We start from the raw sequence: 25116 nt of genomic DNA, 5'->3' as shown, positions 1-25116 counted from the left end.
ACCTGAATACCCTTCACCTGATTTAAAAACAAACATTTTACTATATTTGCTTTATCCTTTTCTCTGAGTATATATACATATTTTTTTCCCTAAGGTATCTGAAAATAAATTGCAGGTGTCTGACATTGCACCTGGAATAAATACACAAAATCATAAAAAAAATTATCAGTACTTCCATAATTTCATCTATAGGCAAGACCATGTTCAGATTTTTCTTAAATGAGGAAATCACTTTTAATTACTTTCTAACTAAAAATCATTTGAGGTAAGGATATTGTTAGAAAGAACCACTGTCATTAAACCACCAAATATGTATGGTGTGTATGTGTGTATTTCCCTCTCCTCCAGTCTTTTATTTTGAAAAATTTCAGGCTACAGAAAACTTTAAGAGTTAGTATGATGAATACCTGCAGGTCACCTAGATTCATATAACATTGTGGCACATTTATATTTTTCCTCTTTTTGTTTTGAATAGTCTTATATATATTGTACACATCATACAGAATCACCCCTAAATACCTGAGCAGTATTTCCCAAAAAAGAACATTATTTTATGTAATGACAATAACATTATGACACTTGAGAAATTTATTAATTATGAATAATATGTAACATATAGTACATATTCACTCCCAAAATAATTCCAAATTTTTAAAAAATATTTATTTATGTATTTGTTTGCAGCAGGTCTTAGTTGCAGAACACGGGATCCTTTCTTAGTTGTAGCATGTAGGGTCTTTACTTGCAGTATGTAAGATTTTATCTGTGGCATGATGGATCTAGTTCCCTGACCAAGAATCAAACCTGGGTCCCTTGCATTGAGAGTGTAGTGTCTTAGCCTCTGGACTATCAAGAAGGTCCCCTGAAATATTTTTTTATAGCTTCTAGTATATGTTGTTTAGAACTTAGAAACAGAGAGAATAGAATAATCATATCCATCTCATTACTAGTGAATGATGGAATGACTGATGACTTTATATCTAAAAGTAGTAGTAAAGTAGCCTCTCGGTTTATTTTTGTCAAGTGCTTAAAGCTAAATATGTGGCAAGAACACTAGAACTTGCTAATTTGGTATTACTGCTTCTACAGATGAGCCTGAAGTCTTGACAGAGCCTCCAAGTGCCACAACCACTACTACCATAGGTATATCTGCAACCTGGACCACTTTGGCAGGTTCCCATGGTAAAAGAAATAATACCATAACTACAACCAGTTCAAAGAGGAAAAACAGGAAAAATAAAATTACTCCGGAAAACGTTCAAATTATATTTGATGATCCACTACCAATCTCATACAGTCAGCCAGAGAAGGTGAACGGAGAGTCCAAGAGCAGCAGTACCAGCGAGAGTGGAGATAGTGATAACATGAGAATTTCCAGTTGCAGTGATGAAAGTAGTAACAGCAACAGCAGCCGAAAGAGTGACAATCATTCACCTGCCGTGGTCACTACCACTGTGACCAGCAAGAAACAGCCATCCGTTCTGGTTACATTTCCAAAGGAGGAGAGAAAATCTGTTTCTGGCAAGACTTCAATAAAGTGAGCTCCAATTTTTATTTTCACAATTTACAGTATCGTTATGAAACACTTTGTCTTTGAATTTTTTAGTAAAGCAGTCAAATGAAAAAGACAAAGTAAGTGTTTGTCCTTGTTCTTAAAGAAGGTATAGTTCTTTAAATTAAAGAACAACTATGTAATTTCTTCATTTGGATTGTTAACCCATGATAAGTATCGGTTGTGGTTTTTCAGAGATTGTTATTGTATTTCAGTTCCGCTATATTTGACCTCTAGATAATATCTTGTTAAAATTGCCCCTTCATATTATGCCCAGTATTGGAAAATGAAAAATAAAATTTCTCTCATTTATTCATAATATTAAAAAAATAAAGAATAAAATCATGTGTTAGTTTGCTGTTATCATTAAAAAATTCTTCATCTGTTCTATAGTTAATGCGTTTTTCCTCCTTGTTAAAGATTGTCAGAGACTATCAGTGAAGTGACCAGTAATTCTCTCTCCACTTGCACAAAATCTGGTCCATCTCCCCTTTCCTCTCCAAATGGGAAATTAACAGTAGCAAGTCCCAAGCGTGGACAGAAGAGGGAAGAAGGATGGAAAGAGGTTGTAAGGAGGTAATTGATTATTTCTTTGTTTTTCCCATTCTTTTTATATGTGCTCTGTTTCACAGAGAAGTATAGTGTACCTTGCGATTAAATTCCCCTAACTATTTCAAATGCTGCAATCAAACTGGTGGCCCAGGGCTGCCAATGGAGACAACCTGTACTATATTTTATATGGAAAAAAGTATATGTTAATACTTTCAAAACTGGGAGATTTTACATAAAAAGTTAGGTCATTGTGTATGCTTCACATGCATAGATACTGGCTTTTGGTAGTGAACTAATTTCTTTAAGGTGATAGATTGTCTTATTCTTCTTGTAACCTTGAAGCCCAATAGATAGTGTCTACCACATGGTTATAAATATTTGGAGAGTAAATAAATATTGGTTTTAAACTATTCTTGTCTTCAAATCATAGAATATTTTTACTTCAAGAGTTTTAGAACTAAAATATTTTACTGTATTTTGCTTGGGATTTTTTAAATAATGTGTTAAAAGTAAAACAGTATCCCAGAAACTGAAAGGTGTTAAGATACCACCTACCAAGAAAGGATGTGATCCCAAAAAAGTATAATGTACATTTCTTTCCCTGTTTTCGGCCAAGGCTTCCCCTCAGCCTCCCTCTCTGTCATCATCTCTGTCTGTCACACGGCTATTGAACTAATTAAAATCGTAACACCAGAGTTCATTCTCGCTGTTGGTCGCTCAGTCATGTCCGACTCTTTGCAACCCCATGGACTGGGACTCACCAGGTTCCATTATCCATGCTCTCATATAAAAAGCCAGATAATTCCATCTTCACATGCGGTCTTACTTATTTCTGGCTGCACCAGGTCTTTGTTGCTGTTGTGAGCATCTCCAGTTGCAGCACTTGGGCTCCTCTTGTGGTTTGTGGGCTTCACTTGTTACAGCAAACAGACTCTGGAGCACTCAGGCTCTCTAGCTGTGGGTGCCTGGGCTTAGTTGCCCCAGGGCATGTGGGATCTTAGTTCCCCAACCAGAGATCAGATTTTCATCTCTTCCTTTGGAAGGCAGATTCCCAAACACTAGACCACCAAGGGAAGTCCTTGCATGCGTCTTATATGATAGTATACAAACAAATTCTTAACTAATTTAAAATAATGATCCCTGAGTTATGTTCTTTAAGAGAAAAGGAATTATCAGGTGAGTTAGTTATATATATAAAAGGGCAGAGAGGCAAGGTTTTTAAACACTACTGTTTAAAAAAATTCTAATTTAATATTTAATCTATTGTGAATAAATAATTTACTTATTCATTGAAGCATAATTGGCTCATTCTATTTATTGAGAGTTATACTGTTTTTCTTTTAGAAGTACTCTTCAGTTTAGACTTGTAGGAGATTTATCTCTACCTTTGCTGAATCTGAGTAATTTTGTGTTAGGTGGGTTTTGCTTTTTGGAATTCCAACAGGCTTTTCTATTTCCTCACACAACTAAACATACCTTAGCTAGTGTCCATATTTGTGGATAATCATTTGAAGGCTTCTAGAAGAATACAGGAAAACATGAATTTTTAGTATCATCCTTTCAGTTATATATTGGATAATAAAAACAAGAATGTAAGTCAGACACCTAAAGGCACTCACAATAAATCTTTCTTAACTCCTTGGGCTAGATTAAACACCCCTATCAATGTGTCTTTGTGATACCCTGTTAGAGCACTTATGACATCGTGTTATAATTTTCTTACTTGGTTTCTACATAGTCAATATATGTGGGTGGGAACCCGTTTGTCTTATTTGCTATTAGTAGTTGCATTTACACAGTGTATGTCTACATGGATGTGCTGTATAGATCATAATGAAGGATAAAAGTCAAAAAAGCAGTTTTTGGTAATCATATGAGAAACTCACTCTCTCTTTTTTTCTGTGGCTCTCAGTTACCTTGTATCATTTAGGATGAGACTAGGTAGAAGAGGCTTATTCAACAATATTCTGCATTTATAGAAACATATTTTAGTATAACTATCTTAATTATAATGACTGATATTTATGATTTATCTTAATTTATTTTTCTAACCATTAAACAGGTCAAAGAAAGTATCTGTTCCATCAACTGTGATATCCAGAGTGATTGGAAGAGGAGGTTGTAATATTAATGCGATTCGGGAGTTCACTGGTGCACACATAGATATTGATAAGCAGAAAGACAAGACGGGAGACCGGATAATAACTATAAGGCAAAATTTTGTCTCTTATTTTTTTTCCCTTTATATTTATTGCACTAGAGCTTAAAAATTATAGATAAGCATGTGCGTTTTCAATGGAACTTTGTATTTAATAGCATACTTTTAAATGAAAATTTGATTTGTGTTGGAGAAAATAACTCTTAAAATTTGTTTTTCTAATTTATATGTTCTTATGAAGTATTTCAAAGGACTTTAAAAGAATTTTTCTTTTTTGTATGTATGACAAAGATTTGAATAATTTTTCCTTACATAAACATTTAATAAGGCATTCTTAAAACGTATTCTGAGAATTTTTAAGAAGGAATGGATTTCTAACACATTTTAGTAGTTTTCCATCTTTCTCTTAAATTAGCATTTGAGATTTATTATTCTCAGATTGTATACTTAGAGTATGAGCTCAGTAATAGATTTAAATCTAAAGTAGATATTTGTTTTGAATTGAATATTTGAGTATTTCTAAGCTGTAATAGCCTTAAAGATGATATTGTAAGAAGTCATAAATTTGGTTGTGATAGACTGGTGCCCTTCGTAATAATAGAGGGGCTGATAGTTTAATAACTTGCCTCAACAGGAAGAAGGCAATTAATTCACTCTGTTTTATGTTTATCCTCCTCTTCTATCTTTTTTATGCCTCTTCTAGAGTAGGTGTGGTCACACTTGCCTTATCCAGAGAAGAGGGAAAGCAGAAACCCTTTATGAGTAATTTCTACCTCGGGGTTTCCATAAGGTTTTCCTATCAGTCACATATATTCCTAAACATTGAAGACTGGATTTTGACCTTATGGCCATTGTTGACATTATCAGGATTCTTCTCTCATTTTGAGACATCTGTCCAAAATAGTTATAATAATCACTCTACTTATAAAGAAACCAGTAGTAAACATGCTGTAAATAGAGTCATTTTACATACCTGAATTTAAAATAAAAGACTGTTTTCTTACTCAGTGATATTATTGTTCTTGCTTAATTGTACTGTTTTAAATATTGATCAATTGTTTAACTTAATGGTAACAATATGGATTATGTAGGGTTTTAAGTGCAGTGATTTTTCGATTTAGAATGTATTTCACAGTAGGAAAATGATTGCTTAGCCTGAGGAAACAATAGTGAAATTAAATTTTTTGAAAAGAAGTAATTTGTTTCTCCTTTGAAAGATAGAGTGGTGTGTTGGACAGTTTATTGCTTTGCTTGCGAAATACCTCAAAAATAGAAAACTTGCTGCTTCAGCTTTTTATCTGTTTTCTGTATATATGTGCATACATATGCAGTGTACACACAAATGAATTTAGGCCTTATATATCTTAAAACGGGGAAATTGGACCTAATTTTTTTTTTTTTTTTTTTTTGGTCAACTTGTAGGGGTGGCACTGAATCAACAAGACAGGCAACTCAGTTGATCAATGCTCTGATCAAGGATCCAGACAAAGAAATTGATGAACTCATTCCAAAGAATCGTTTGAAAAGCTCCTCAGCAAATTCCAAAATAGGGTCATCAGCACCTACCACCACTGCTGCTAACAGTTCCATAATGGGAATTAAAATGACGACTGTAGCTCTGTCATCAACATCTCAAACTGCCACAGCACTTACTGTGCCTGCAATTTCTTCTGCATCTACTCACAAAACCATTAAGAATCCAGTGAATAATGTGAGGCCTGGTTTTCCAGTTTCTCTTCCATTAGCATATCCTCCTCCACAGTTTGCACATGCTTTGCTTGCTGCTCAGACTTTCCAGCAGATCCGTCCACCAAGGTTGCCCATGACCCACTTTGGAGGTACTTTTCCACCAGCTCAATCCACTTGGGGTCCTTTTCCTGTCAGGCCTTTGAGCCCTGCCAGAGCTACTAACTCGCCTAAGCCTCACATGGTGCCTCGCCATAGCAATCAGAATAGCAGTGGTTCTCAGGTGAATTCAGCAGGTTCTTTAACTTCAAGTCCAACAACTACAACCAGTTCATCAGCTTCAACGGTGCCTGGTACATCTACAAATGGCAGTCCAAGTTCACCTTCTGTTAGAAGGCAGCTTTTTGTCACAGTTGTGAAGACATCCAATGCCACCACCACAACAGTCACAACCACAGCAAGCAACAACAGCACTGCACCCACAAATGCCACATATCCTATGCCTACTGCCAAAGAACACTACCCAGTGTCATCCCCATCTTCCCCGTCACCACCAGCCCAGCCAGGAGGAGTTTCTAGAAACAGCCCTTTGGATTGTGGAACAGCATCTCCAAATAAAGGGGCGTCTTCCTCTGAACCGGAAGCAGGTAGTCCACCCGTAGTAGAAACAACAAACAGCAGACCCCCAAACAGCAGCAGTGCTGGGAGTTCATCAGTTCATTCTTCTCAGCAACAGCCTCCGGGATCTGCTTCTCAGGAGCCAAGACCACCTCTTCAGCAGTCTCAGGTTCCTCCCCCGGAAGTCAGAATGACCGCTCCCCCTTTAGCAACCACAAGCTCTGCTCCAGTGGCGGTGCCTTCTACTGCCCCAGTGACTTACCCTATGCCTCAGACACAAATGGGATGCTCCCAGCCTCCTCCTAAAGTGGAACCACCTGCTATTAGACCACCCCCTCATGGCACAACTGCCCCTCACAAGAATCCAGCTCCAGTGCAGAATTCATCTGTTGCAGTCCTCAGTGTCAATCACATTAAAAGACCTCACAGTGTTCCCTCCTCTGTCCAGCTACCTTCGACCTTAAGTACACAAAGTGCTTGTCAAAATTCAGTACATCCAGCAAATAAACCTATTGCTCCCAATTTCAGTGCCCCCTTACCATTTGGGCCCTTTAGCACATTGTTTGAAAATAGCCCGACTTCTGCTCATGCCTTCTGGGGAGGATCTGTTGTTTCATCTCAGTCAACACCAGAATCTATGCTATCAGGAAAATCCTCATATTTGCCAAATTCAGATCCCTTACATCCATCTGATACTTCTAAAGCTCCAGGTTTCAGACCACCATTACAGAGACCCGCTCCAAGTCCCTCAGGTAAGATTGTATTTTCTGACATTTCTTCACCTGCTCATTTATGCAGATGATGCAAAACTCTGGTTATTTTCTAGTGCTTTTACTCTGACTGGGCCAGATGGACAAACTGTTTTCCTAAATCAAATGCTGTTGTGAGTATTGTGTATTTAGCATGGCATTATTATTTTTTTAAATCTTTTTAGAAACTGCAATGGATTTTACCTTAAATTTACCGTAAGTAAATTTCTTCATCAGATACATTTTTCTCTTTCAGAATAAAAAAACAAAGTCTCTTATATTTTAATTTAGTAAGATAATGCCATGAAAAGTTTGCTTTTATTTCAAATAAAAAAATACCATATATTTTTAAAATTTTATTTTACTTCCACTTTACAGTCAACTCTACCTTCATTCTGCAACCCCCCTACCTCTGATATCCACAAATCTGATCTTTTTCAATGAGTTTGTTTGTTTTAAATTCTACATATAAATGAAAATATAAACTTTGTCTTTGTCTGACTTGTTTTACGTAGTTTGATGCCCTCATGGCACATCCATTTTATCAGAAATGGCAGAATTTCCTTCTTTTTTAATATATATATGGCTGAATAATATCCCACTGTGTGTGTTTATATGCCACACACACACTCACAGTGGAATATTCAGCTGTATTTTTTTTTAAAAAGTGTATGTGTGCCACAACTTCGTTTCCATTCATCCATGAATGGATACTTAGGTTTTTTTCTATGTCTCAGCTATTATAAATAATGCTATTATGAACATGAGAGTGTATGTATATTTTCAAGTTAATATTTTTGTTTCTCCTGAATATATTTCCAGAAGTGGAATTTCAGGATCGTTGTGGTAGTTCCATTTTCAGTTCTTAAGATCCTCCATCCTGTTTCCCATAGTGTCTGTAGGCTGATCATGTTTCAAGTACTTACTTAATGAGCAGATATAGCTGGTAGCTGCCGTATTGCACAGTGCAGATGTTGAACACATCTGTTAACATAAAAAGTTCTATTGGGCAGTGCTGATATTTAAAGAAGATCTAAAGATCTGGTTTTGAGTGGTTGCTTTTTCTTTTTTAACTTTTTACTTTGAAATATTTTTTATGGAAGAGTTCTTCTATAATTACCCCAACTTCCCCTTTTCATTAAAACTAAGAAATTAATATTCGAATAGTATAATTAACTAGACTAGAGACTTTATTCATACTCCACGATTTTCCAATAATGTTCTTTTTCTATTTCCATGCTCTACTGATGTCTAAAAATATTATCTACGCCTTTTCAGAAAGGTTGCCAACTTGATGTGTGTTATTGAAGAGATGACATTCTGGGACTAATGGGAACTGATTGTTATGTTTACCTATTAGCACATAAATGTAATGAACATAATCAGTAAATATTTCTTTGCTGGGAGTTGACTGAAACATTTTTTGTGAATTTTCAAAAGCAGTTTCTCTTGAGTGCTAAAACAATAGAATCAATATAATTTATTGTAAAGCTTCATATGCTAATACATTGTAATGCTTTTTTAAAAAAATTTTATTGGAGTATATTTGATTTACAGTGTTGTGTTAGTTTCAAGTGTACAACAAAATGAATTGGTTATATACGTACATGTATCCACTCTTTTTAAGATTGTTTCCCCATGTAGGCCATTACAGAGGAGTAGGTAGAGTTCCCTGTGTTGTACACTAGGTTCTTACTATTTGTTTTATATACAGTAGTGTATATATGTCAATGCTAATCTCCCAGTTTGTCCCTTACCCCCTGGTACCCATAAGTTTTATTGTCTACATATGTACAGAGCTACATCTATAACTTCATTTTTGTTCTATAGATAAGTTTTTTTTATTTATACCCTTTTTTTGGATTCCATTTACAAACAGTATCATATATCTGCCTTTCTCTGTCTGACTTCACTCAGTATGACAATTCTAGGTCCATCCATGTTACGACAAATGGCATTATTTCATTCGTTTTTATGTCCGAGTAATATTTCATTGTACATACGTACCGCATCTTCTTTATCCATCCTGTGTTGATGCACATTTGATTGCTTACATGTCCTGGCTATTGTAAATAGTGCTGCAGTTAACATTGAAGTGAATGTATCTTTTCAAATTATGGTATATGCCCAGGAGTGGGATTGCTGGGTCATATAGTGTGTTAATCGCTCAGTCGTGTCCAACTGTTTGCAGCCCCATGGACTGTAGCCTGCCAGGTTCCTCTGTCCATGGCATTTTCCAGGCAAGAATACTAGAGTAGCTTGCCATTTCCTTCTCCAGGAGATCTTCCCGACCTAGGGATCGAACCCAGGTCTCCCACATTGCAGATTCTTTTACCTCTGAGCCACCAGGGATCATATGGTAGCTCTTTTTTAGTTTTCTAAGGAACCTCCATACTGTTCTCCATAGTGGCTATATGAATTTACATTCTTACCGATAGTGTAAGAGGGTACCCTTTTCTCTACACTCCCTCCACCGTTCATTGTTTATGGGCTTTTTGATGGTGGCCATTCTGACCAGTATAAGGTGATACCTCGTGTAGTTCTGATTTGCGTTTCTCTAATAATTAGTGATGTTGAGCATCTTTTCATATGCTTTTTAGCCATCTGTATGTCTGCTTGAAGAAATGTCTATTTAGATCTTTTGCCCATTTTTTTTTTTGACAGAGTGTTTGGTTCTATTGAGTTGCATGAGCTATTTACATATTTTGGAGGTGAATAAGAAATGCTTTTTTTATTTAATTTTTGTAAAGTTGGAATTTAGTGAAAACACTTCACTTTTCAAAAAATGTAAAATCTAGGTAATATGTTCAGTTCAGTTCAGTTGCTCAGTTGTATCTGACTCTGTGACCCCATGACTGCAGACGCCAGGCCTCCTTGTCCATCACCAACTCCCAGAGTTTAACCAAACTCATGTCCATTGAGTTGGTGATGCCATCCAACCATCTCATCCTCTGTCATCCCCTTTTCCTGCTTTCAACCTTGTCCAGCATCAGGGTCTTTTCAAATGAATCAGCTCTTCACATCAGGTGGCCAAAGTATTGGAGTTTCAGCTTCAACATCAGTCCTTCCAATGAACACCCAGGACTGATCTCCTTTAGGATGGACTGGTTGGATCTCCTTGCAGTCCAAGGGACTCTCAAGAGTCTTCTCCAACCCCACAGTTCAAAAACATCAATTCTTCAGTGCTCAGCTTTCTTCACAGTCCAACTCTCACATCCATACATGACTACTGGATAAACCATAGCCTTGACGAGACAGATCTTTGTTGACAAAGTAATGTCTCTGCTTTTTAATATGCTATCTAGGTTGGTCATAACTTTCCTTCCAAGGAGTAAGTGTCTTTCAATTTCATGGCTGCAGTCACCATCTGCTGTGATTTTGGAGCCCCAAAAGATAGCCACTGTTTCCACTGTTTCCCCATCTATTTGCCATGAAGTGATGGGACTGGATGCCATGATCTTTGTTTTCTGAATGTTGAGCTTTAAGCCAATGTTTTCACTCTCCTCTTTCACTTTCATCAAGAGGCTCTTTAGTTCTTTCTTCTTCACTCTCTGCCTAAGGGAGGTATCATCTGCATATCTGAGGTTATTGATATTTCTCCATCTTGATTCCAGCTTGGGCTTCATCCAGTCCAGCATTTCTCATGATGTACTCTGCATATAAGTTAAATAAGCAGGGTGACAATATACAGCACTGACGTACTCCTTTTCCTATTTGGAACCAGTCTGTTGTTCCATGTCCAGTTCTAACTGTTGCTTCCTGACCTGCATACAGATTTCTCAAAAGGCAGGTCAGGTAGTCTGGTATTCTCATCTCTTTCAGAATTCCCCACAGTGTATTGTGATCCACACACTAAAAGGCTTTGGCAAACTCAATAAAGCAGAAATAGATGTTTTTCTGGAACTGTCTTTGGCAATTTGACCTCTGGTTCCTCTGCCTTTTCTAAAACCAGCTTGAATATCTGAAAGTTGATGGTTCACATATTGCTGAGGCCTGGCTTGGAAAATTTTGAGCATTGCTTTTCCAGCATGTGAGAAGAGTGCAATCGTGCGGTTAGTTTGAGCATTCTTTAGCATTGCCTTCTTTGGGATTGACATGAAAACTGACCTTTTCTAGCCCTGTGGCCACTGCTGAGTTTTCCAAATTTACTGGTGTATTGAGTGCAGCACTTTCATAGCATCATCTTTTAGGATTTGCAATAGCTTGACTGGAATTCCATCACCTCCATTAGCTTTGTTCGTAGTGATGCTTCCTAAGGCCCACTTACTTCACATTTCAGGATACCTGGCTCTACCTGAGTGATCACACCATCGTGTGATCTGAGTCATGAAGATCTTTTTTGTATAGTTCTCCTGTGTTGCCACCTCTTCTCAGTATCTTTTGCTTCTGTTAGGTCCCTACCGTTTCTGTCCTTTATTGAGCCCATCTTTGCATGAAATGTCGCCTTGGTATCTCTAATTTTCTTGAAGAGATCGCTAGTCTTTCCCATTCTATTGTTTTCCTCTATTTCCTTGCGCTGATCACTGTGCTTTATTATCTCTCCTTGCTGTTCTTTGGAACCCTGCATTCAAATGGGTATATCTTTCCTTTTCTCCTTTGCTTTTCACTTCTTTTCATAGTTATTGTGAGGCCTCCTCAGATAGCCATTTTCTTTTTTGCATTCCTTTTTCTTGGGAATGGTCTTGGTCCCTGTCTCCTGTACAGTGTCAGTGAACCTCTGTCTATAGTTCATCTAGTCCCTTAAATCTGTTTCTCACTTCCACTGTATAATCCTAAGGGATTTGATTTAGCTCATACCTGAATGGTCTAGTGGTTTTCTCTACTTTCTTCAATTTCAGTCTGAATTTGGCAATAAGGAGTTCATGATCTGAGCCACAATCAGCTCCCAGTCTTGTTTTTGATGACTGTATAGAGCTTCTCCATCTTTGGCTGCAAAGAATAAAATCAATCTGATTTCACTGTTGGCCATCTTGTGATGTCCATGTGTAGAATCTTCTCTTGTGTTGTTGGAAGAGGCTGTTTGCTAGGACCAGTGCGTTCTCTTGGCAGAACTGTATTAGCCTTTGCCCTGCTTCATCCTGTACTCCAAGGCCAAATTTGCCCATTACTTCAGGTTTCTCTTGACTTCCTACTTTTGCATTCCAGTCCCCTGTAATGAAAAGGACATATCTTTTGGGTGTAAGTTCTAGAAGGTCTTGTAGGTCTTCATAGAACCGTTCAACTTCAGCTTCTTCAGCGTTACTGGTTGGGGCATATACTGTAAGGTTTGCCTTGGAAACGAACAGAGATCATTCTGTCGTTTTTGAGATTGCATCCAAGTACTGCATTTTGGATTCATTTGTTAACACTATGATGGCTACTCCCTTTCTTCTAAGGGATTCTTGCCCACAGTCATAGATATAATGGTCATCTGATTTAAATTCACCCATTCCAGTCCATTTTAGTTCGCTGATTCCTAGAATGTCGACGTTCACTCTTGCCATCACCTGTTAGACGGCTTCCAATTTGCCTTGATTCATGGACCTAACATTCCAGGTTCCTATGCAGTATTGCTCTTTACAGCATCGGATCTTCCTTCTATCACAGTTACATCCACAACTGGGTGTTGTTTTTGCTTTGGCTCCATCTCTTCATTCTTTCTGGAGTTATTTTTCCACTAATCTCCGGCAGCATATTGGACACCCACTGATCTGGAGAGTTCATCTTTCAGTGTCCTATCTTTTGCCTTTTCATACTGCTCATGGGGTTTTCAAGGTAGAATACTGAAGTGGTTTGCCGTTCCCTTCTCCAGTGGACCGCATTTTGTCAGAAATATGTTAAGACTAAAATTTGAAGAAGAAAATGGCAGTCCACTCCAATACTCTTGCTTAGGAAATCCCTGAACAGAGGCGCCTGGTAAGCTGCAGTCCATGGGGTCGCAAGAGTCAGACATGACTTAGTGACTAAACCACCCGCCACCACAAAGTGAATATATGCCTAAAGATAACATGTGTAAGGATATTTGCCATATACTAGCTAGTTTTGGGGGGGCGGTGGGGGTGGGGAATTAACCAGGAAGTCGTGGGATTTTCCATCAACTTCCATTTTATATTTATTTATAATGACCATTATTTTTACTAATACTGTAAAACAATGAAAATGAAATTAATAAAATTACTAAATGTTAAAAAAATACTAAAATTAAGATTTAGAGAAAAAGGAAATACTTTTTTTTTGGAAAAGTATAGGAAAAGGACACAGTCATAGGGGAGGTGAAGTTTTCAGGGGTGTACAGTGATTAGAGCCAAAGTTAGCCATGAAGTTTAACTTGAGAGTCCGTCAGAGGGAAGTATTAGATTCAGGTCAACACAGGCATGTTTGCCTTCACGGCTATACCACTATTTTTACACCCTAGAAAAGGAAAATTAATTCAGTAATAGCACCCAATATGTAGAACCATCATGCCAGATATATCCTTTATGCCTATACATTGTATTTTCTCTCCTTTTGATGCAGCCATCAAGGTTCACACATTGCTTTTGGCTATTATGTCTCTTTGATCTCCTCCAGTCAAAAACATCTCACCACCACCTTTTGTTCTGAATCCTTTGAAGAATGTCCTACATTTCAGATTGGCCTGTTTTCTCAATCCATGGTTACATTCTGGTTAAACATTTCTAGCAGGAACATCAGATAGGTAATGTTTGAATCTCACACTACATTATATCAGGAGGCACTAAGTGACAGACTGTCCCTCAATTAGCAATGGAAGGCATGGTCACTTTAGTTAAGGTGCTGATCATCAGGTCTCTTTGTTACAAGAGTATATCTACAGTCCTTTTTTTCTGTAGCTTTTTTATTTCGTTTTTTGAGGGTGTTTTTTTTTTAAGTAGCACTCTTAAGTTCACAGCAAAATTAAGAGACAAGTACAGTGATTTCCCATACCATCTGCCTCCATACAGGCATAGCCTCTGTTATTACCAACATCCCACTCTAGAGTAGTACTTTTGTTACAATTGATGAACGTACATTCACACATCCTTATCAGAGTCTATAGTTTGCTTGAGGGTTCACTCTTGTAATGCTGTACACTCTGTGAATTTGAACAAAAGTCTAGTGATGTGTATTCACCATCAATTCTATCATCGAGTATTTTCAGTATATTAAATATCCTCTGTGATTTGCCTACTCATCCCTCCCTCCCCTTAACTGTTTTTTTTAATATTTAGTGTTAATTGATGATTGAATTCTATAAGTTTTTTAAAGATAAAATTTGATACAACTCCTTGCCCACCAAACCTATGTAAATTCTAGTGTTATATTAAATCTCCATGTATTCTATAATAAAATAATAATCTGTCAAAATTAAAATTAAATATAAAATATTTTTCATGGTAATTTCCTTTTTATGGCTATCTTTATAAAATAAAGGTGGAGGTAATGAGTCAGTGGACTGGAAAAAGTAAGCAAGGAGAAATTTTTTTAATAATCCAAAATATATTTGCATTTATTAGGCTCCTCTTGGTATTTTAGGTTTTTCTAGTTATATATCTTAAGGGTAACTATTGTAAATTATGATTTATCTTCTACGTTGTAGGTATTGTCAATATGGATTCGCCATATGGTTCTGTAACACCTTCCTCTACACACTTGGGAAACTTTGCCTCAAACCTTTCAGGAGGTCAAATGTATGGACCTGGGGCACCCCTTGGAGGAGCACCCACAGCTGCTAACTTTAACAGACAACATTTTTCCCCACTTAGTTTGTTGACTCCATGTTCATCAGCATCAAATGGTGAGTAATATACAGTAATTCTACAGAAAGAGTTTGCCTTTATGTTCCCTTAAAAAAAAGTGTTACAGTTCTTCAAAGTTTGGAATTTTTAAGTTTTTAATCTCTTAATAATTTAAAAACTATGCCTGGAGAAGGGAATGGCAGCCCACTCCAGTATTCTTGCCTGGAGAATCCCATGGACAGAGGAACCTGGTGGGCTTCAGTCCATGGGGTCACAAGGAATGGAATGGGACTGAAGTGACTTCAGTTTGGTTCAGTTCAGTCACTCAGTTGTGTCTGACTCTTTGCAACCCCATGCATCACAGCACACCAGGCCTCCCTGTCCATCACCAGGTCCTGGAGTTACTCAAACTCATGTCCATTGAGTCGGTGATGCCATCCAGCCATCTCATCCTCTGTCGTCCCCTTCTCCTCCTTCCCCCAATCCCTCCCAGCATCAGTCTTTTCCAATGAGTCAACTCTTCACATGAGGTAGCCAAAGTATTTAAGGAGTTTCAGCTTTAGCATCAGTGCTTCCAATGAACACCCAGGACTGATCTCACTTAGCATGGACTGGTTGGATTTCCTTGCAGTCCAAGGGACTTTCAAGAGTCTTCTCCAACACCACAGTTCAAAACCATCAATTCTTCAGTGCTCAGCTTTCTTCACAGTCCAACTCTCACATCCATACATGACCACTGGAAAAACCATAGCCTTGACTAGACGGACCTTTGTTGGCAAAGGTCTCACTTTTTAATATGCTATCTAGGTTGGTCAAAACTTTCCTTCCAAGGAGTAAGCATCTTTTAGTTTCATGGCTGCAATCACCATCTGCAGTGATTTTGGAGCCCCCCAAAATAAAGTCTGACTGTTTCCACTGTTTCCCCATCTATTTCCCATGAGGTGATGGGACCAGATGCCATGATCTTAGTTTTCTGAATGTTGAGCTTTGAGCCAACTTTTTCACTCTCCTCTTTCACTTTCATCAAGAGGCTTTTTAGTTCCTCTTCACTTTCTGCCATAAGGGTGTTGTCATCTGCATATCTGAGGTTATTGATATTTCTCCCAGCAGTCTTGATTCCAGCTTGTGCTTCTCCCAGCCCAGCGTTTCTCATATGTATTCTGCATAGAAGTTAAATAAGCAGGGTGATAATATACAGCCTTGATGTACTCCTTTTCCTATTTGGAACCAGTCTGTTGTTCCATGTCCAGTTTTAACTGTTGCTTCCTGACCTGTATACAGGTTTCTCAAGAGGCAGCTCAGGTGGTCTGGTATTCCCATCCCTCTCAGAATTTTCCACAGTTTATTGTGATCCACACAGTCAGAGGCTTTGGCATAATCAGTAAAGCAGAAATAGATGTTTTCCTGGAACTCTCTTGCTTTTTCGATGATCCAGTGGATGTTGGCAGTTTGATCTCTGGTTCCTCTGCCTTTTCTAAATCCAGCTTGAACATCTGGAAGTTCATGGTTCACGTATTGCTGAAGCCTGGCTTGGACAATTTTGAGCATTGCTTTACTAGTGTGTGAGATGAGTGCAATTGTGTGGTATTTTGAGCATTCTTTTTCATTGCCTTTCTTTGGGATTGGAATGAAAACTGACCTTTTCCAGGCCTATGGCCACTGCTGAGTTTTCCAGATTTGCTGGCATACTAGCATGCAATAAACCATAATTTAAAAGAATATGGAAATCAGTATATATGTACATGTACCTATATGTACGTGTGTATATATATATATGGAAAGATTGAAGGCAAAAGGAGAAGAGTATATATTATACACCAGAAACTAACAAAAAGTTGTAAATCCTATACCTCAATAAAAAATACTATTCCTGGCAATCTGAAATTAGGAGGAATTTAAATAGAGTCTCCAGGCTTTTAAAGTATTAGAATCAACTTCAGTTCTATCAAAGCTAGAATATTGTATTTTTGAGGTTTATTTCTAAGATGGATCATTTTTTGAGAATCGACAGTCTTGTGTTGTCACCTGTTGATTTACATTTACTTTTAGATTTGAGAATGTAGCTTCCAAGAAGAAGGATCTGTAGCCTTATAGTATAAGGCTACTTTTTTGTCTACTTTAATTCTCATCTGCTATATAAACAGAGAATTCAACTCACATTAAGAGAATTCTGTAATAAGGGTAGTAGGTTTTTTTGTATTTGTGGTTATTTATTTAGTGAGGATAAAGACATCAAATTGCTTTCACTTTGAGGAAATTTTAATAAGAATCTTTTTTTTTTTTAAGTTTTAACAATTTCTTCTAACAACATTAGATCTCAGTTAATAGAGACTGGTTAACTGAGTGAAAGAATTAAAAAAAATTCATATTTGAGAGATTTGCATGTCTGCCAGTGAAAGCATGAATATATATAGTTTTTCTTGTGTTTGTCAAATAACAAAACTGTCACATGGAATTTTACATATCCTTGTACAGGTGTCCCTAAGTTAAAATACGTGGTTTAAGAAAGAATAAATAAGTGACTATGACAAAAACATGCCAGAAATAATGTAATAAGTATGCAAATAAAGTACCAAGATAAAAGGGGAGACATTCACAGCGATTCCTATTGAGGATACTTTACCTATCTTTGAAAAAGCTGAAGAAAGTTTCTTAATCATAATTGAGATAAAGTGAATATAGTATAACATAGCTATTTGCCTGGTTTATCTAAACAGACTATTAATAGAACATTGAAAGTAAATATAACTATAAGGAGTAATTGATTATGACATTTTAGTCTTAACTATCTGGCTTATAATTAAAAAGTTATAGCCTCATTTAAAGCTGTATTCAATACAACATAAATTTGTGTACTGGAGGATATTTATTTATTTAGTTCATTATAAGGAAGATCAGTGGGGCTTCCCAGGTGGCACTAGTGGTGAAGAACCCACCTGCCAATGCAAAAGGCATAAGACATGCAGGTTGGATCCCTGAGTCAGGAAGATCCCCTGGAGGAGGTGATGGTATCCCACTCCAGTATTCTTGCCTGGAGAATCCAATGGTCAGAGAAGTCTGGCGGGCTACAATCCATGGGGTCACAAAGAGTCAGACACAACTAAGAACACACACACACACACACACACACACACACAGAGTTGTCCTAAAACATGTTTATAGATCTTTTCTGCTTTTGAACAATGAACCACTTAAGGTAAATGTGTTGTGTTTCATTTTTATGGTAAACATTTGCATTTGTTTATATCTCTAGGGTCCTTTAAGATAGCATAAAGAACCCTTGTGTATTTCCCCCACGCCCATTCACTGCTTGTTAACATGTTGCCACATTCCTCCAGTTCAGTGCTGTGTATCTGTGTGTGTGTGTGTGTGAGAGGAGAGAGAGAAAGAGTGTGTGTGTAGCGTATATGTAGGAATTGTAAGGGTTTCTTACTGTATCATTTTACAGTTAGTTGCAGATACAAACTGATTTCCCCTAAATACCCCAGATTATAATATTTTAGAATCACAAGAACTTTCTCTTCCAAAACTACAATGCAGTTATCAACTTCTGCAAATTTTAGTTTGATACATTATTATTATCTAATATATAGTCCATACTCATATTTCACCAGTTGTCCCAATAATGCCTTTATTATCTCCTCTTTTTCAAGATTAAAATCAGTGTCACAGATTGCATTTAATTCCTATGTCTTTTTAGTTTCAAATAACCTGGAACTGTTTCCTTAGATTTTATGAATCTTTCAAAGAAAGCTTTTTTTTTTTTTTAAGGTTACAGATCAGTTGTTTGGTAAAATGGTTCAATTTGATTTTCTGATATTTCTTAATTTTTAGTTTAAGTTATGTATTTTTTGACAGGAACATTTCTATTAGTGTTGCAGCCTTCTCATTGTATTACATTAGAAAATATAAAATGTCAGTTTGTGCTGTTAATTTTGATCACTTGGTTTCATAGGTTTCTACACTTTCAAATTGTCATTTTTCCCTTTGTAAAGTAATCTGTGGGCACTTACGTTGAAACTGCTTTTATTCCTCATCAGACTCAGACAGAATGTAAGGAAATAGGGAAGAAGTAGAACTTATCTCTGTAGAAATAATAGTTTTTTTTTGTAATCATGTTAATATTCACAAATTTAAAACAGAATCAACCTTGATGAAGGGAAAAACACTAAAATTGAATATAAATAGAAACAAGTAAACCTATCTGCATTTTAAATTACTAACATAAACCTACTAAATGAAAAAGAAACAATCTAAAAAGTCTTGAAGACATTAGTATTTTGTAAAGACAAATAGACTACAGACAAAATCTTCACTTCTACTTAGGACATTTGTATTTTATGTTATGGATGAGCAATTTTAAACGTATGCGGGTTATATTATAGGGCTGAGCAAATGAATAAATAAGAATACTGAAAATGATGTAATCCAGGGCTCTGATAGTAGGAAGAGAAGAATGTAGAGTAAGGCAAGGAAGAATGCTATGAAATTTATTGGAATTAAAGGATCAATATGAACTCATGATTTTAAAATGATGTTATGTTTTGGATTGAATCACATAAAGTTGCCATTTTCCCCCCAGAACTATCTACTGAGAAGGGCCTAGAAGCAATGGATCTTCAGTAGCAGTAAGCACATTCAGCATCCAGATCTGTCTGTTAATGTTTCAATCCACTAAAAGAAACTAGGGCTTGTTGGGGAAATAGCTGGTTTGAGAGCTGGGGCAGGAAGAGTATAAGAGAAGTTTGCAAAAAGTCTTGTAGTGTCAGAAAGTAATTAAGTGTTTAGATGGTTGGGCATGTCAGAGGAATGCAGCATATAGCTTGAAGGAGCTCCCACTAGCCAAATTCAGGACAATTTAACCATCAAAATGAATAATATCAGCTTGCTGGTAAAATAAGAATCCATGGAGTATGTAATGGTTATAAATAAAATTTTACAGTGCAGACAGGGGACTTACAATGTCATTACAGTATAATGACAACTCATAAATGTAAAAGGAATTACAATTTGAGTCATCATTTTGCAACTGTTAGACTGGTTGATTCAGCCAAGATTCTCAGACTTTTCCCTTTATTACTGAACTTTTAACTAGTTTGCATTTCATCACCTACCCAGGTTCAGTCCCTGGGTTGAGAAGATCTCCTGGAGAAGGGAATGGCAACCCACTCCAGTATTCCTGCCTGGAGAATTCCATGGACAGAGGAGCCTGGCAGGCTATAGTCCATGGGGTCACAAAGGGTTGGACACAACTGAGCGACTAACAGTACTACTACTAATAATATAAATCTTAATACTTTTTAATGACCATTTAGTTTGTTTTACCTGACTTCTGATTCTTCTTTATGTTATCTGTTCACATAAATGTCATTTCATGGTTTGTTTATTTATGGTAGTCTTTTAAAATTTTCTTTTTCATATTTATCTATATATTTTTCATAAAAATTGCCATTCTGGATGCTGTTGGAAAATGAACCCAAGAAGCATTACTTATTATTCACAATGTATTTATCTGATTTTAGGTATTTGAACAGGTTTTATCAACATTTGTCCATGCATTCCACTTCTCTTTTTGCCTTCTCCTCTATAGGATGTCAGGACATGATAGCAGGACTCTGGCAAATTAAACTAGGATGTGGGGGACATGGGTCCCTTACTTCCAAATAAAAAATTAAAAAAAAAAAAAAACAGAAAGCAGAGAACCTTCCTGAGGCTGCAAAACAACAGACTGGTGATACCCAAGATCCTTCTGCATACAGGCTAGGCAGAGATCCCCTGAGCCCTCATCCCACCCCAACTGCTAAGATCTATCCTGTCAGTGCTCAACCAGTCCATGCCTTGAGTACTGATCACTGGTGCTCTGTGAGTTTCAGGCTTTGGCAAATTTAGTCAGTGGGTCACTTTGACAGTTCAATCTTATAAGGCTCTTTTGTATCTAAAAGGCAGTAAAAATAATAATAATGACAGTTTCTTTAAGGAAAAAATTAATTTTACATCACGACTCAGTATGCATATACCTGTGTGTGACTGAAATATATCTATAAAACAATACTTACATCCTTATAGTATATGCTCATGATGCTGTTTTCTATTCTGTTTTCTTTAACCTTCAAAAAAAATTTTTGTTACTCATAACTAACCACAGTCATCTCATGATCTACTGTAGTTCAGTTAACACTGAACTGAGGCGTGATAGTGTGTGCAGTGCAGTTTTCCTGCAGGAGCACTTTTTCCATTTGTAAGTCACATTGCTCTTCCAATTTGAATTCAGAACTAAGTGGATTTACTGAAGCTTAAATTTTGGGGTATCTCATTTGTAAGGGGCCCTGTCAAGGTCCTGTTCCAAGTTTTGTACTTGTATTTTTTTTTTCTAAAACAGAGTCCCAAGATTGTATTCCAACAAAACCTATAAAATCTGTTTTTTCTCTATAAGTTAGCATATTTAATAACATGACTCTGAATTAGATTTTTCTTGTTTATTGTAATTAAAGAAATTATGATAATTAGGGATAAGAAGAAAAATTATAATTAGGCTCTTTTCGTAGCAAGGATTGTAGACCTGGGAATCTCAAGGAAAGTGGTGCTTACCTCAAGGCTTATGCAGGGTGATCTTTGAAACCATTGAAATTTTGAGACAGCTATTATCTCTCTCTCACTTTAGAGGATCTACGGTTTCTCACTCATAGTCTGTTTCTTGTCAGTCCTCTACTACTGACTCTCTTTACATATAGGCTTCTTCATAATCTCATGTTGTATGTAGCCCTCAAAGATTCAGTTCATAAACCAGTTTTTCTGTTTTCAAATAAATTGTAGCTCTGCACTATGCAGGTAACTGTTTGACTTTTTAAGCTTCAAGTTCCTCTACAGTTTAGCCTCTCTTTGATTTTAAATATGCTTTATATTTAGACTTTCATAAGAAAAGTATGGTTGGTTTTGGTTTTCCTTCTTCACTATGGTGGCTTCCCTGGTGACTCAGTTGGTAAACATTCCTCCTGCAGTGCAGGAGATCCAGATTCGATCCCTGGGTGGGGAAGATCCCCTAGAGAAGGAAATGGCAACCCACTCCAGTATTCTTGCCTGGGAAATCCTATGGACCGAGGAGCCTGGTGGAATACAGTCCGTGAGTCACAAAGAGTCAGACACTACTGAGCATCTGAGCATGTATAAAAAAACAGTAAAAGAGCTTCAAATATATCCTAAGTTCTACTCCAAAGAAGGTGGTGGTGGTTGTTTTGGGCTTCCCTTGTGGTTCAACTGGTAAGGAATCTGACTGCAATGCAGGAGACCTGGGTTCGACCTTTGGTTGGGAAGATTCCCCTGGAGAAGGGAAAGGCTACCCACTCCAGTATTCTGGCCTGGAGAAATCCATGAACTGTATGTATAGTCCATGGGGTCACAAAGAGTTGGACACGACTGAGCGACTTTCTTCACTATAGTGTATAAAAAGACTAAGTCACTAATGAATATTCCCCAATTGCGTGTATTAAGAACTAGCCTTGTTTTGATAAGTAAAGCTTAAATTGCCACTTCTAAGAGTGTGTTCTGTGGAATATCCACAAGATACAGTTGGGTTATGAAACATAGCCTTCTGTTGGTATTTTATCAGCATATTAAAGTTCTGTGAAGTCCTGATTTAAAGAAACTTACTTACTTACTTTTTTTAACATACAACCAAGGGACAAATATTCCCAAGGAAAATAGTTTGAAAATTGCCAATACAATCAATGATTTTCCCCACCTCCATTTTGTTGTCATTGTTGTTTCTTTTTAATTTAAACATTGTCTTCTCATTGCTCTGGTGTTATATTTTACTTATGGTCAAGGGAAAATTAATTTAAATATTAATTAGTGTGCAGGCAGCATTCATATTTCACATTCTAATATCCTGAAACTAAATAGGAAAATTGTGAGCCAAATTAAAAAATGACTGCAAAGTCACAGAACTTTAACCAGATTTTAATATACATAATTTATTATTTAAGCATTATACTCATATTTCTAAAATTTTGTTTACAAAATTACAGGGTCTATAGAGACAGTGTATATTATTTCCCAATATCTTTTCTCTAGATTCTCCTGCACAGTCAGTATCCTCTGGAGTTCGTGCACCTTCTCCTGCCCCATCATCAGTACCTTTAGGGTCAGAAAAGCCCAGCAACGTCTCTCAGGATAGAAAAGTTCCAGTCCCTATTGGGACGGAACGTTCTGCACGTATCAGGCAAACTGGAACTTCAGCTCCATCTGTTATTGGGAGTAATTTGTCCACATCAGTAGGACATAGTGGCATCTGGTCCTTTGAAGGGATTGGTGGCAATCAAGGTATGGTATGCAGTTCTGCTTATTGGAAGTTAAGTTTATACATTTAACTAAAATATTTAAATAATTTTAAAAGCAGTATTTAATTATCATAGGCATTCTTTTAGGAAAATATGTGTTCATATCCCTTCATTTTGACTAATCAATTTATTTAAGAGTTTGGAACTTTTTTTGTTCACCTGTGATCTCTCACTGAGTTAATCATTGCTGAGTATAGTTTAATGCAAGCATATTATTTTCTTCATTTCATCATATTAAGGAGATATTACTGTTTCCTTTGGGGCTCTTTAGTTTTATCTTAGTTTTTTTTGTTGTTTTATAACACAAAGTGTTTAGGTTACATTACGAGGCTATTATTTCACTACCTACAAACATGCAAATATGTGGTCAAGATATACAAGTAGGTCATTATTCTGAAGGAATTCATAATCCAATGTAGAAAATATTAGAAATATATAAAGTTTTTTTTTTTTTGCTGTTTTCTGATTTTAAATATCTCCAATTATTTTTTTCTGCCTCCTCATCTTCCCTCAGACAAAGTAGACTGGTGTAACCCTGGGATGGGAAATCCTATGATTCACAGGCCAGTGTCTGATCCAGGAGTGTTTTCACAACATCAAGCAATGGAGCGAGAGAGTACAGGAATTGTAACTCCTTCTGGTACATTCCATCAGCATGTTCCTGCAGGATACATGGACTTTCCTAAAGTTGGGGTAATGGTGACTTAAAAGCATGTTCATTAGTTCTAAATGATTTTCTGATTATTAGCCTTATTTTACTTACCATGTATAAGCATTTGTGAAATGGTGCTGGAGCTTTGGCTTGAAATAATAGGTGAAAATCTAGCTAAAACATACTTATAAATCCTGATTTTGTCTGAGTTGTTTAGAGAAATGTTTTTTGACAAAAGTTTTTATATACTAGGCTTATACTGTCTTCTGTCTAATGCTGGAAGAAATCATATATTGGGAAATAATTTTTAAATCACTTAGATAGCTTACATATTCCAAAATGAGGTGGTTTCAAATACAGTTTTAGGGTATTGATTATACTGGGAAAAATAATAACCAGTGACTTGAGTGTGCATAATCTTTGTTTTCTTTTTTAAGGGTATGCCTTTTTCTGTGTATGGGAATGCAATGATTCCTCCAGTAGCACCACTTCCTGATGGTGCTGGAGGACCCATATTTAATGGCCCTCATGCTGCGGACCCCTCTTGGAATTCCCTGATAAAGATGGTTTCAAGCTCCACAGAAAATAATGGCCCTCAAACGGTAAGGCTGATCATTCCATGAACATTTATTTAATAGATTATGAGCTGCCAAGGGGCTTCCCTGGTGGCTCAGACAGTAAAGAATCCACCTGCAATGCGGGAGACCTGGGTTTGATCTCTGGGTTGGGAAGATCCCCTGCAGGAGGGCATGGCAACACACTCCAGTATTCTGACCTGGAGAATTCCATGAACAGAAGAGCCTGATGAGCTACAGTCCATGGGGTCGCAGAGTGTCAGACACGACTGAGCGACTAAGCATAGCACATAGCTGCCAAGACAAATGTAATAGAGATAAATCATGGTTGTGAGAGAGTTTGGTGAATATGGGCAGTTGGGAAAATTGAGGGAGATTTATTATAGCTGAAATATACCAGAGGGATATGGAAAAGGGTACCAAAGGTAGTGGTTTGGGGCCAAAATTAGGAAAGACATAATATATTCCATTGAATAGCAGGTGGTAGGTAAAAGATTTTAAGTTGTAAAGTTTTATAATTTTA

At 36.8% G+C, this 25116-nt stretch overlaps 1 protein-coding gene across 6 annotated transcripts in view; it reads left to right on the top strand.

Annotated features, from left to right (window-relative positions):
* Positions 1–25116, top strand: part of ANKRD17 (ankyrin repeat domain 17) — a 168834-nt gene that overhangs the window by 141064 nt on the left and 2654 nt on the right. For all 6 annotated transcript variants that reach the window (XM_069594331.1, XM_069594327.1, XM_069594326.1 and 3 more), the window contains 8 exons: positions 1090–1537; positions 1973–2128; positions 4167–4316; positions 5685–7318; positions 14892–15089; positions 23101–23349; positions 23881–24059; positions 24456–24620. In XM_069594331.1, the coding sequence (XP_069450432.1) occupies positions 1090–1537; positions 1973–2128; positions 4167–4316; positions 5685–7318; positions 14892–15089; positions 23101–23349; positions 23881–24059; positions 24456–24620 (3179 nt within the window). The remainder of the gene's footprint in view (positions 1–1089; positions 1538–1972; positions 2129–4166; positions 4317–5684; positions 7319–14891; positions 15090–23100; positions 23350–23880; positions 24060–24455; positions 24621–25116) is intronic.

This window comes from Ovis canadensis, chromosome 6 (assembly GCF_042477335.2).
Source record: "Ovis canadensis isolate MfBH-ARS-UI-01 breed Bighorn chromosome 6, ARS-UI_OviCan_v2, whole genome shotgun sequence".
NCBI lineage: Eukaryota > Metazoa > Chordata > Mammalia > Artiodactyla > Bovidae > Ovis > Ovis canadensis.
Note: the sequence above shows the minus strand (reverse complement) of the source record. Positions and strands in the feature narration are given on the sequence as shown.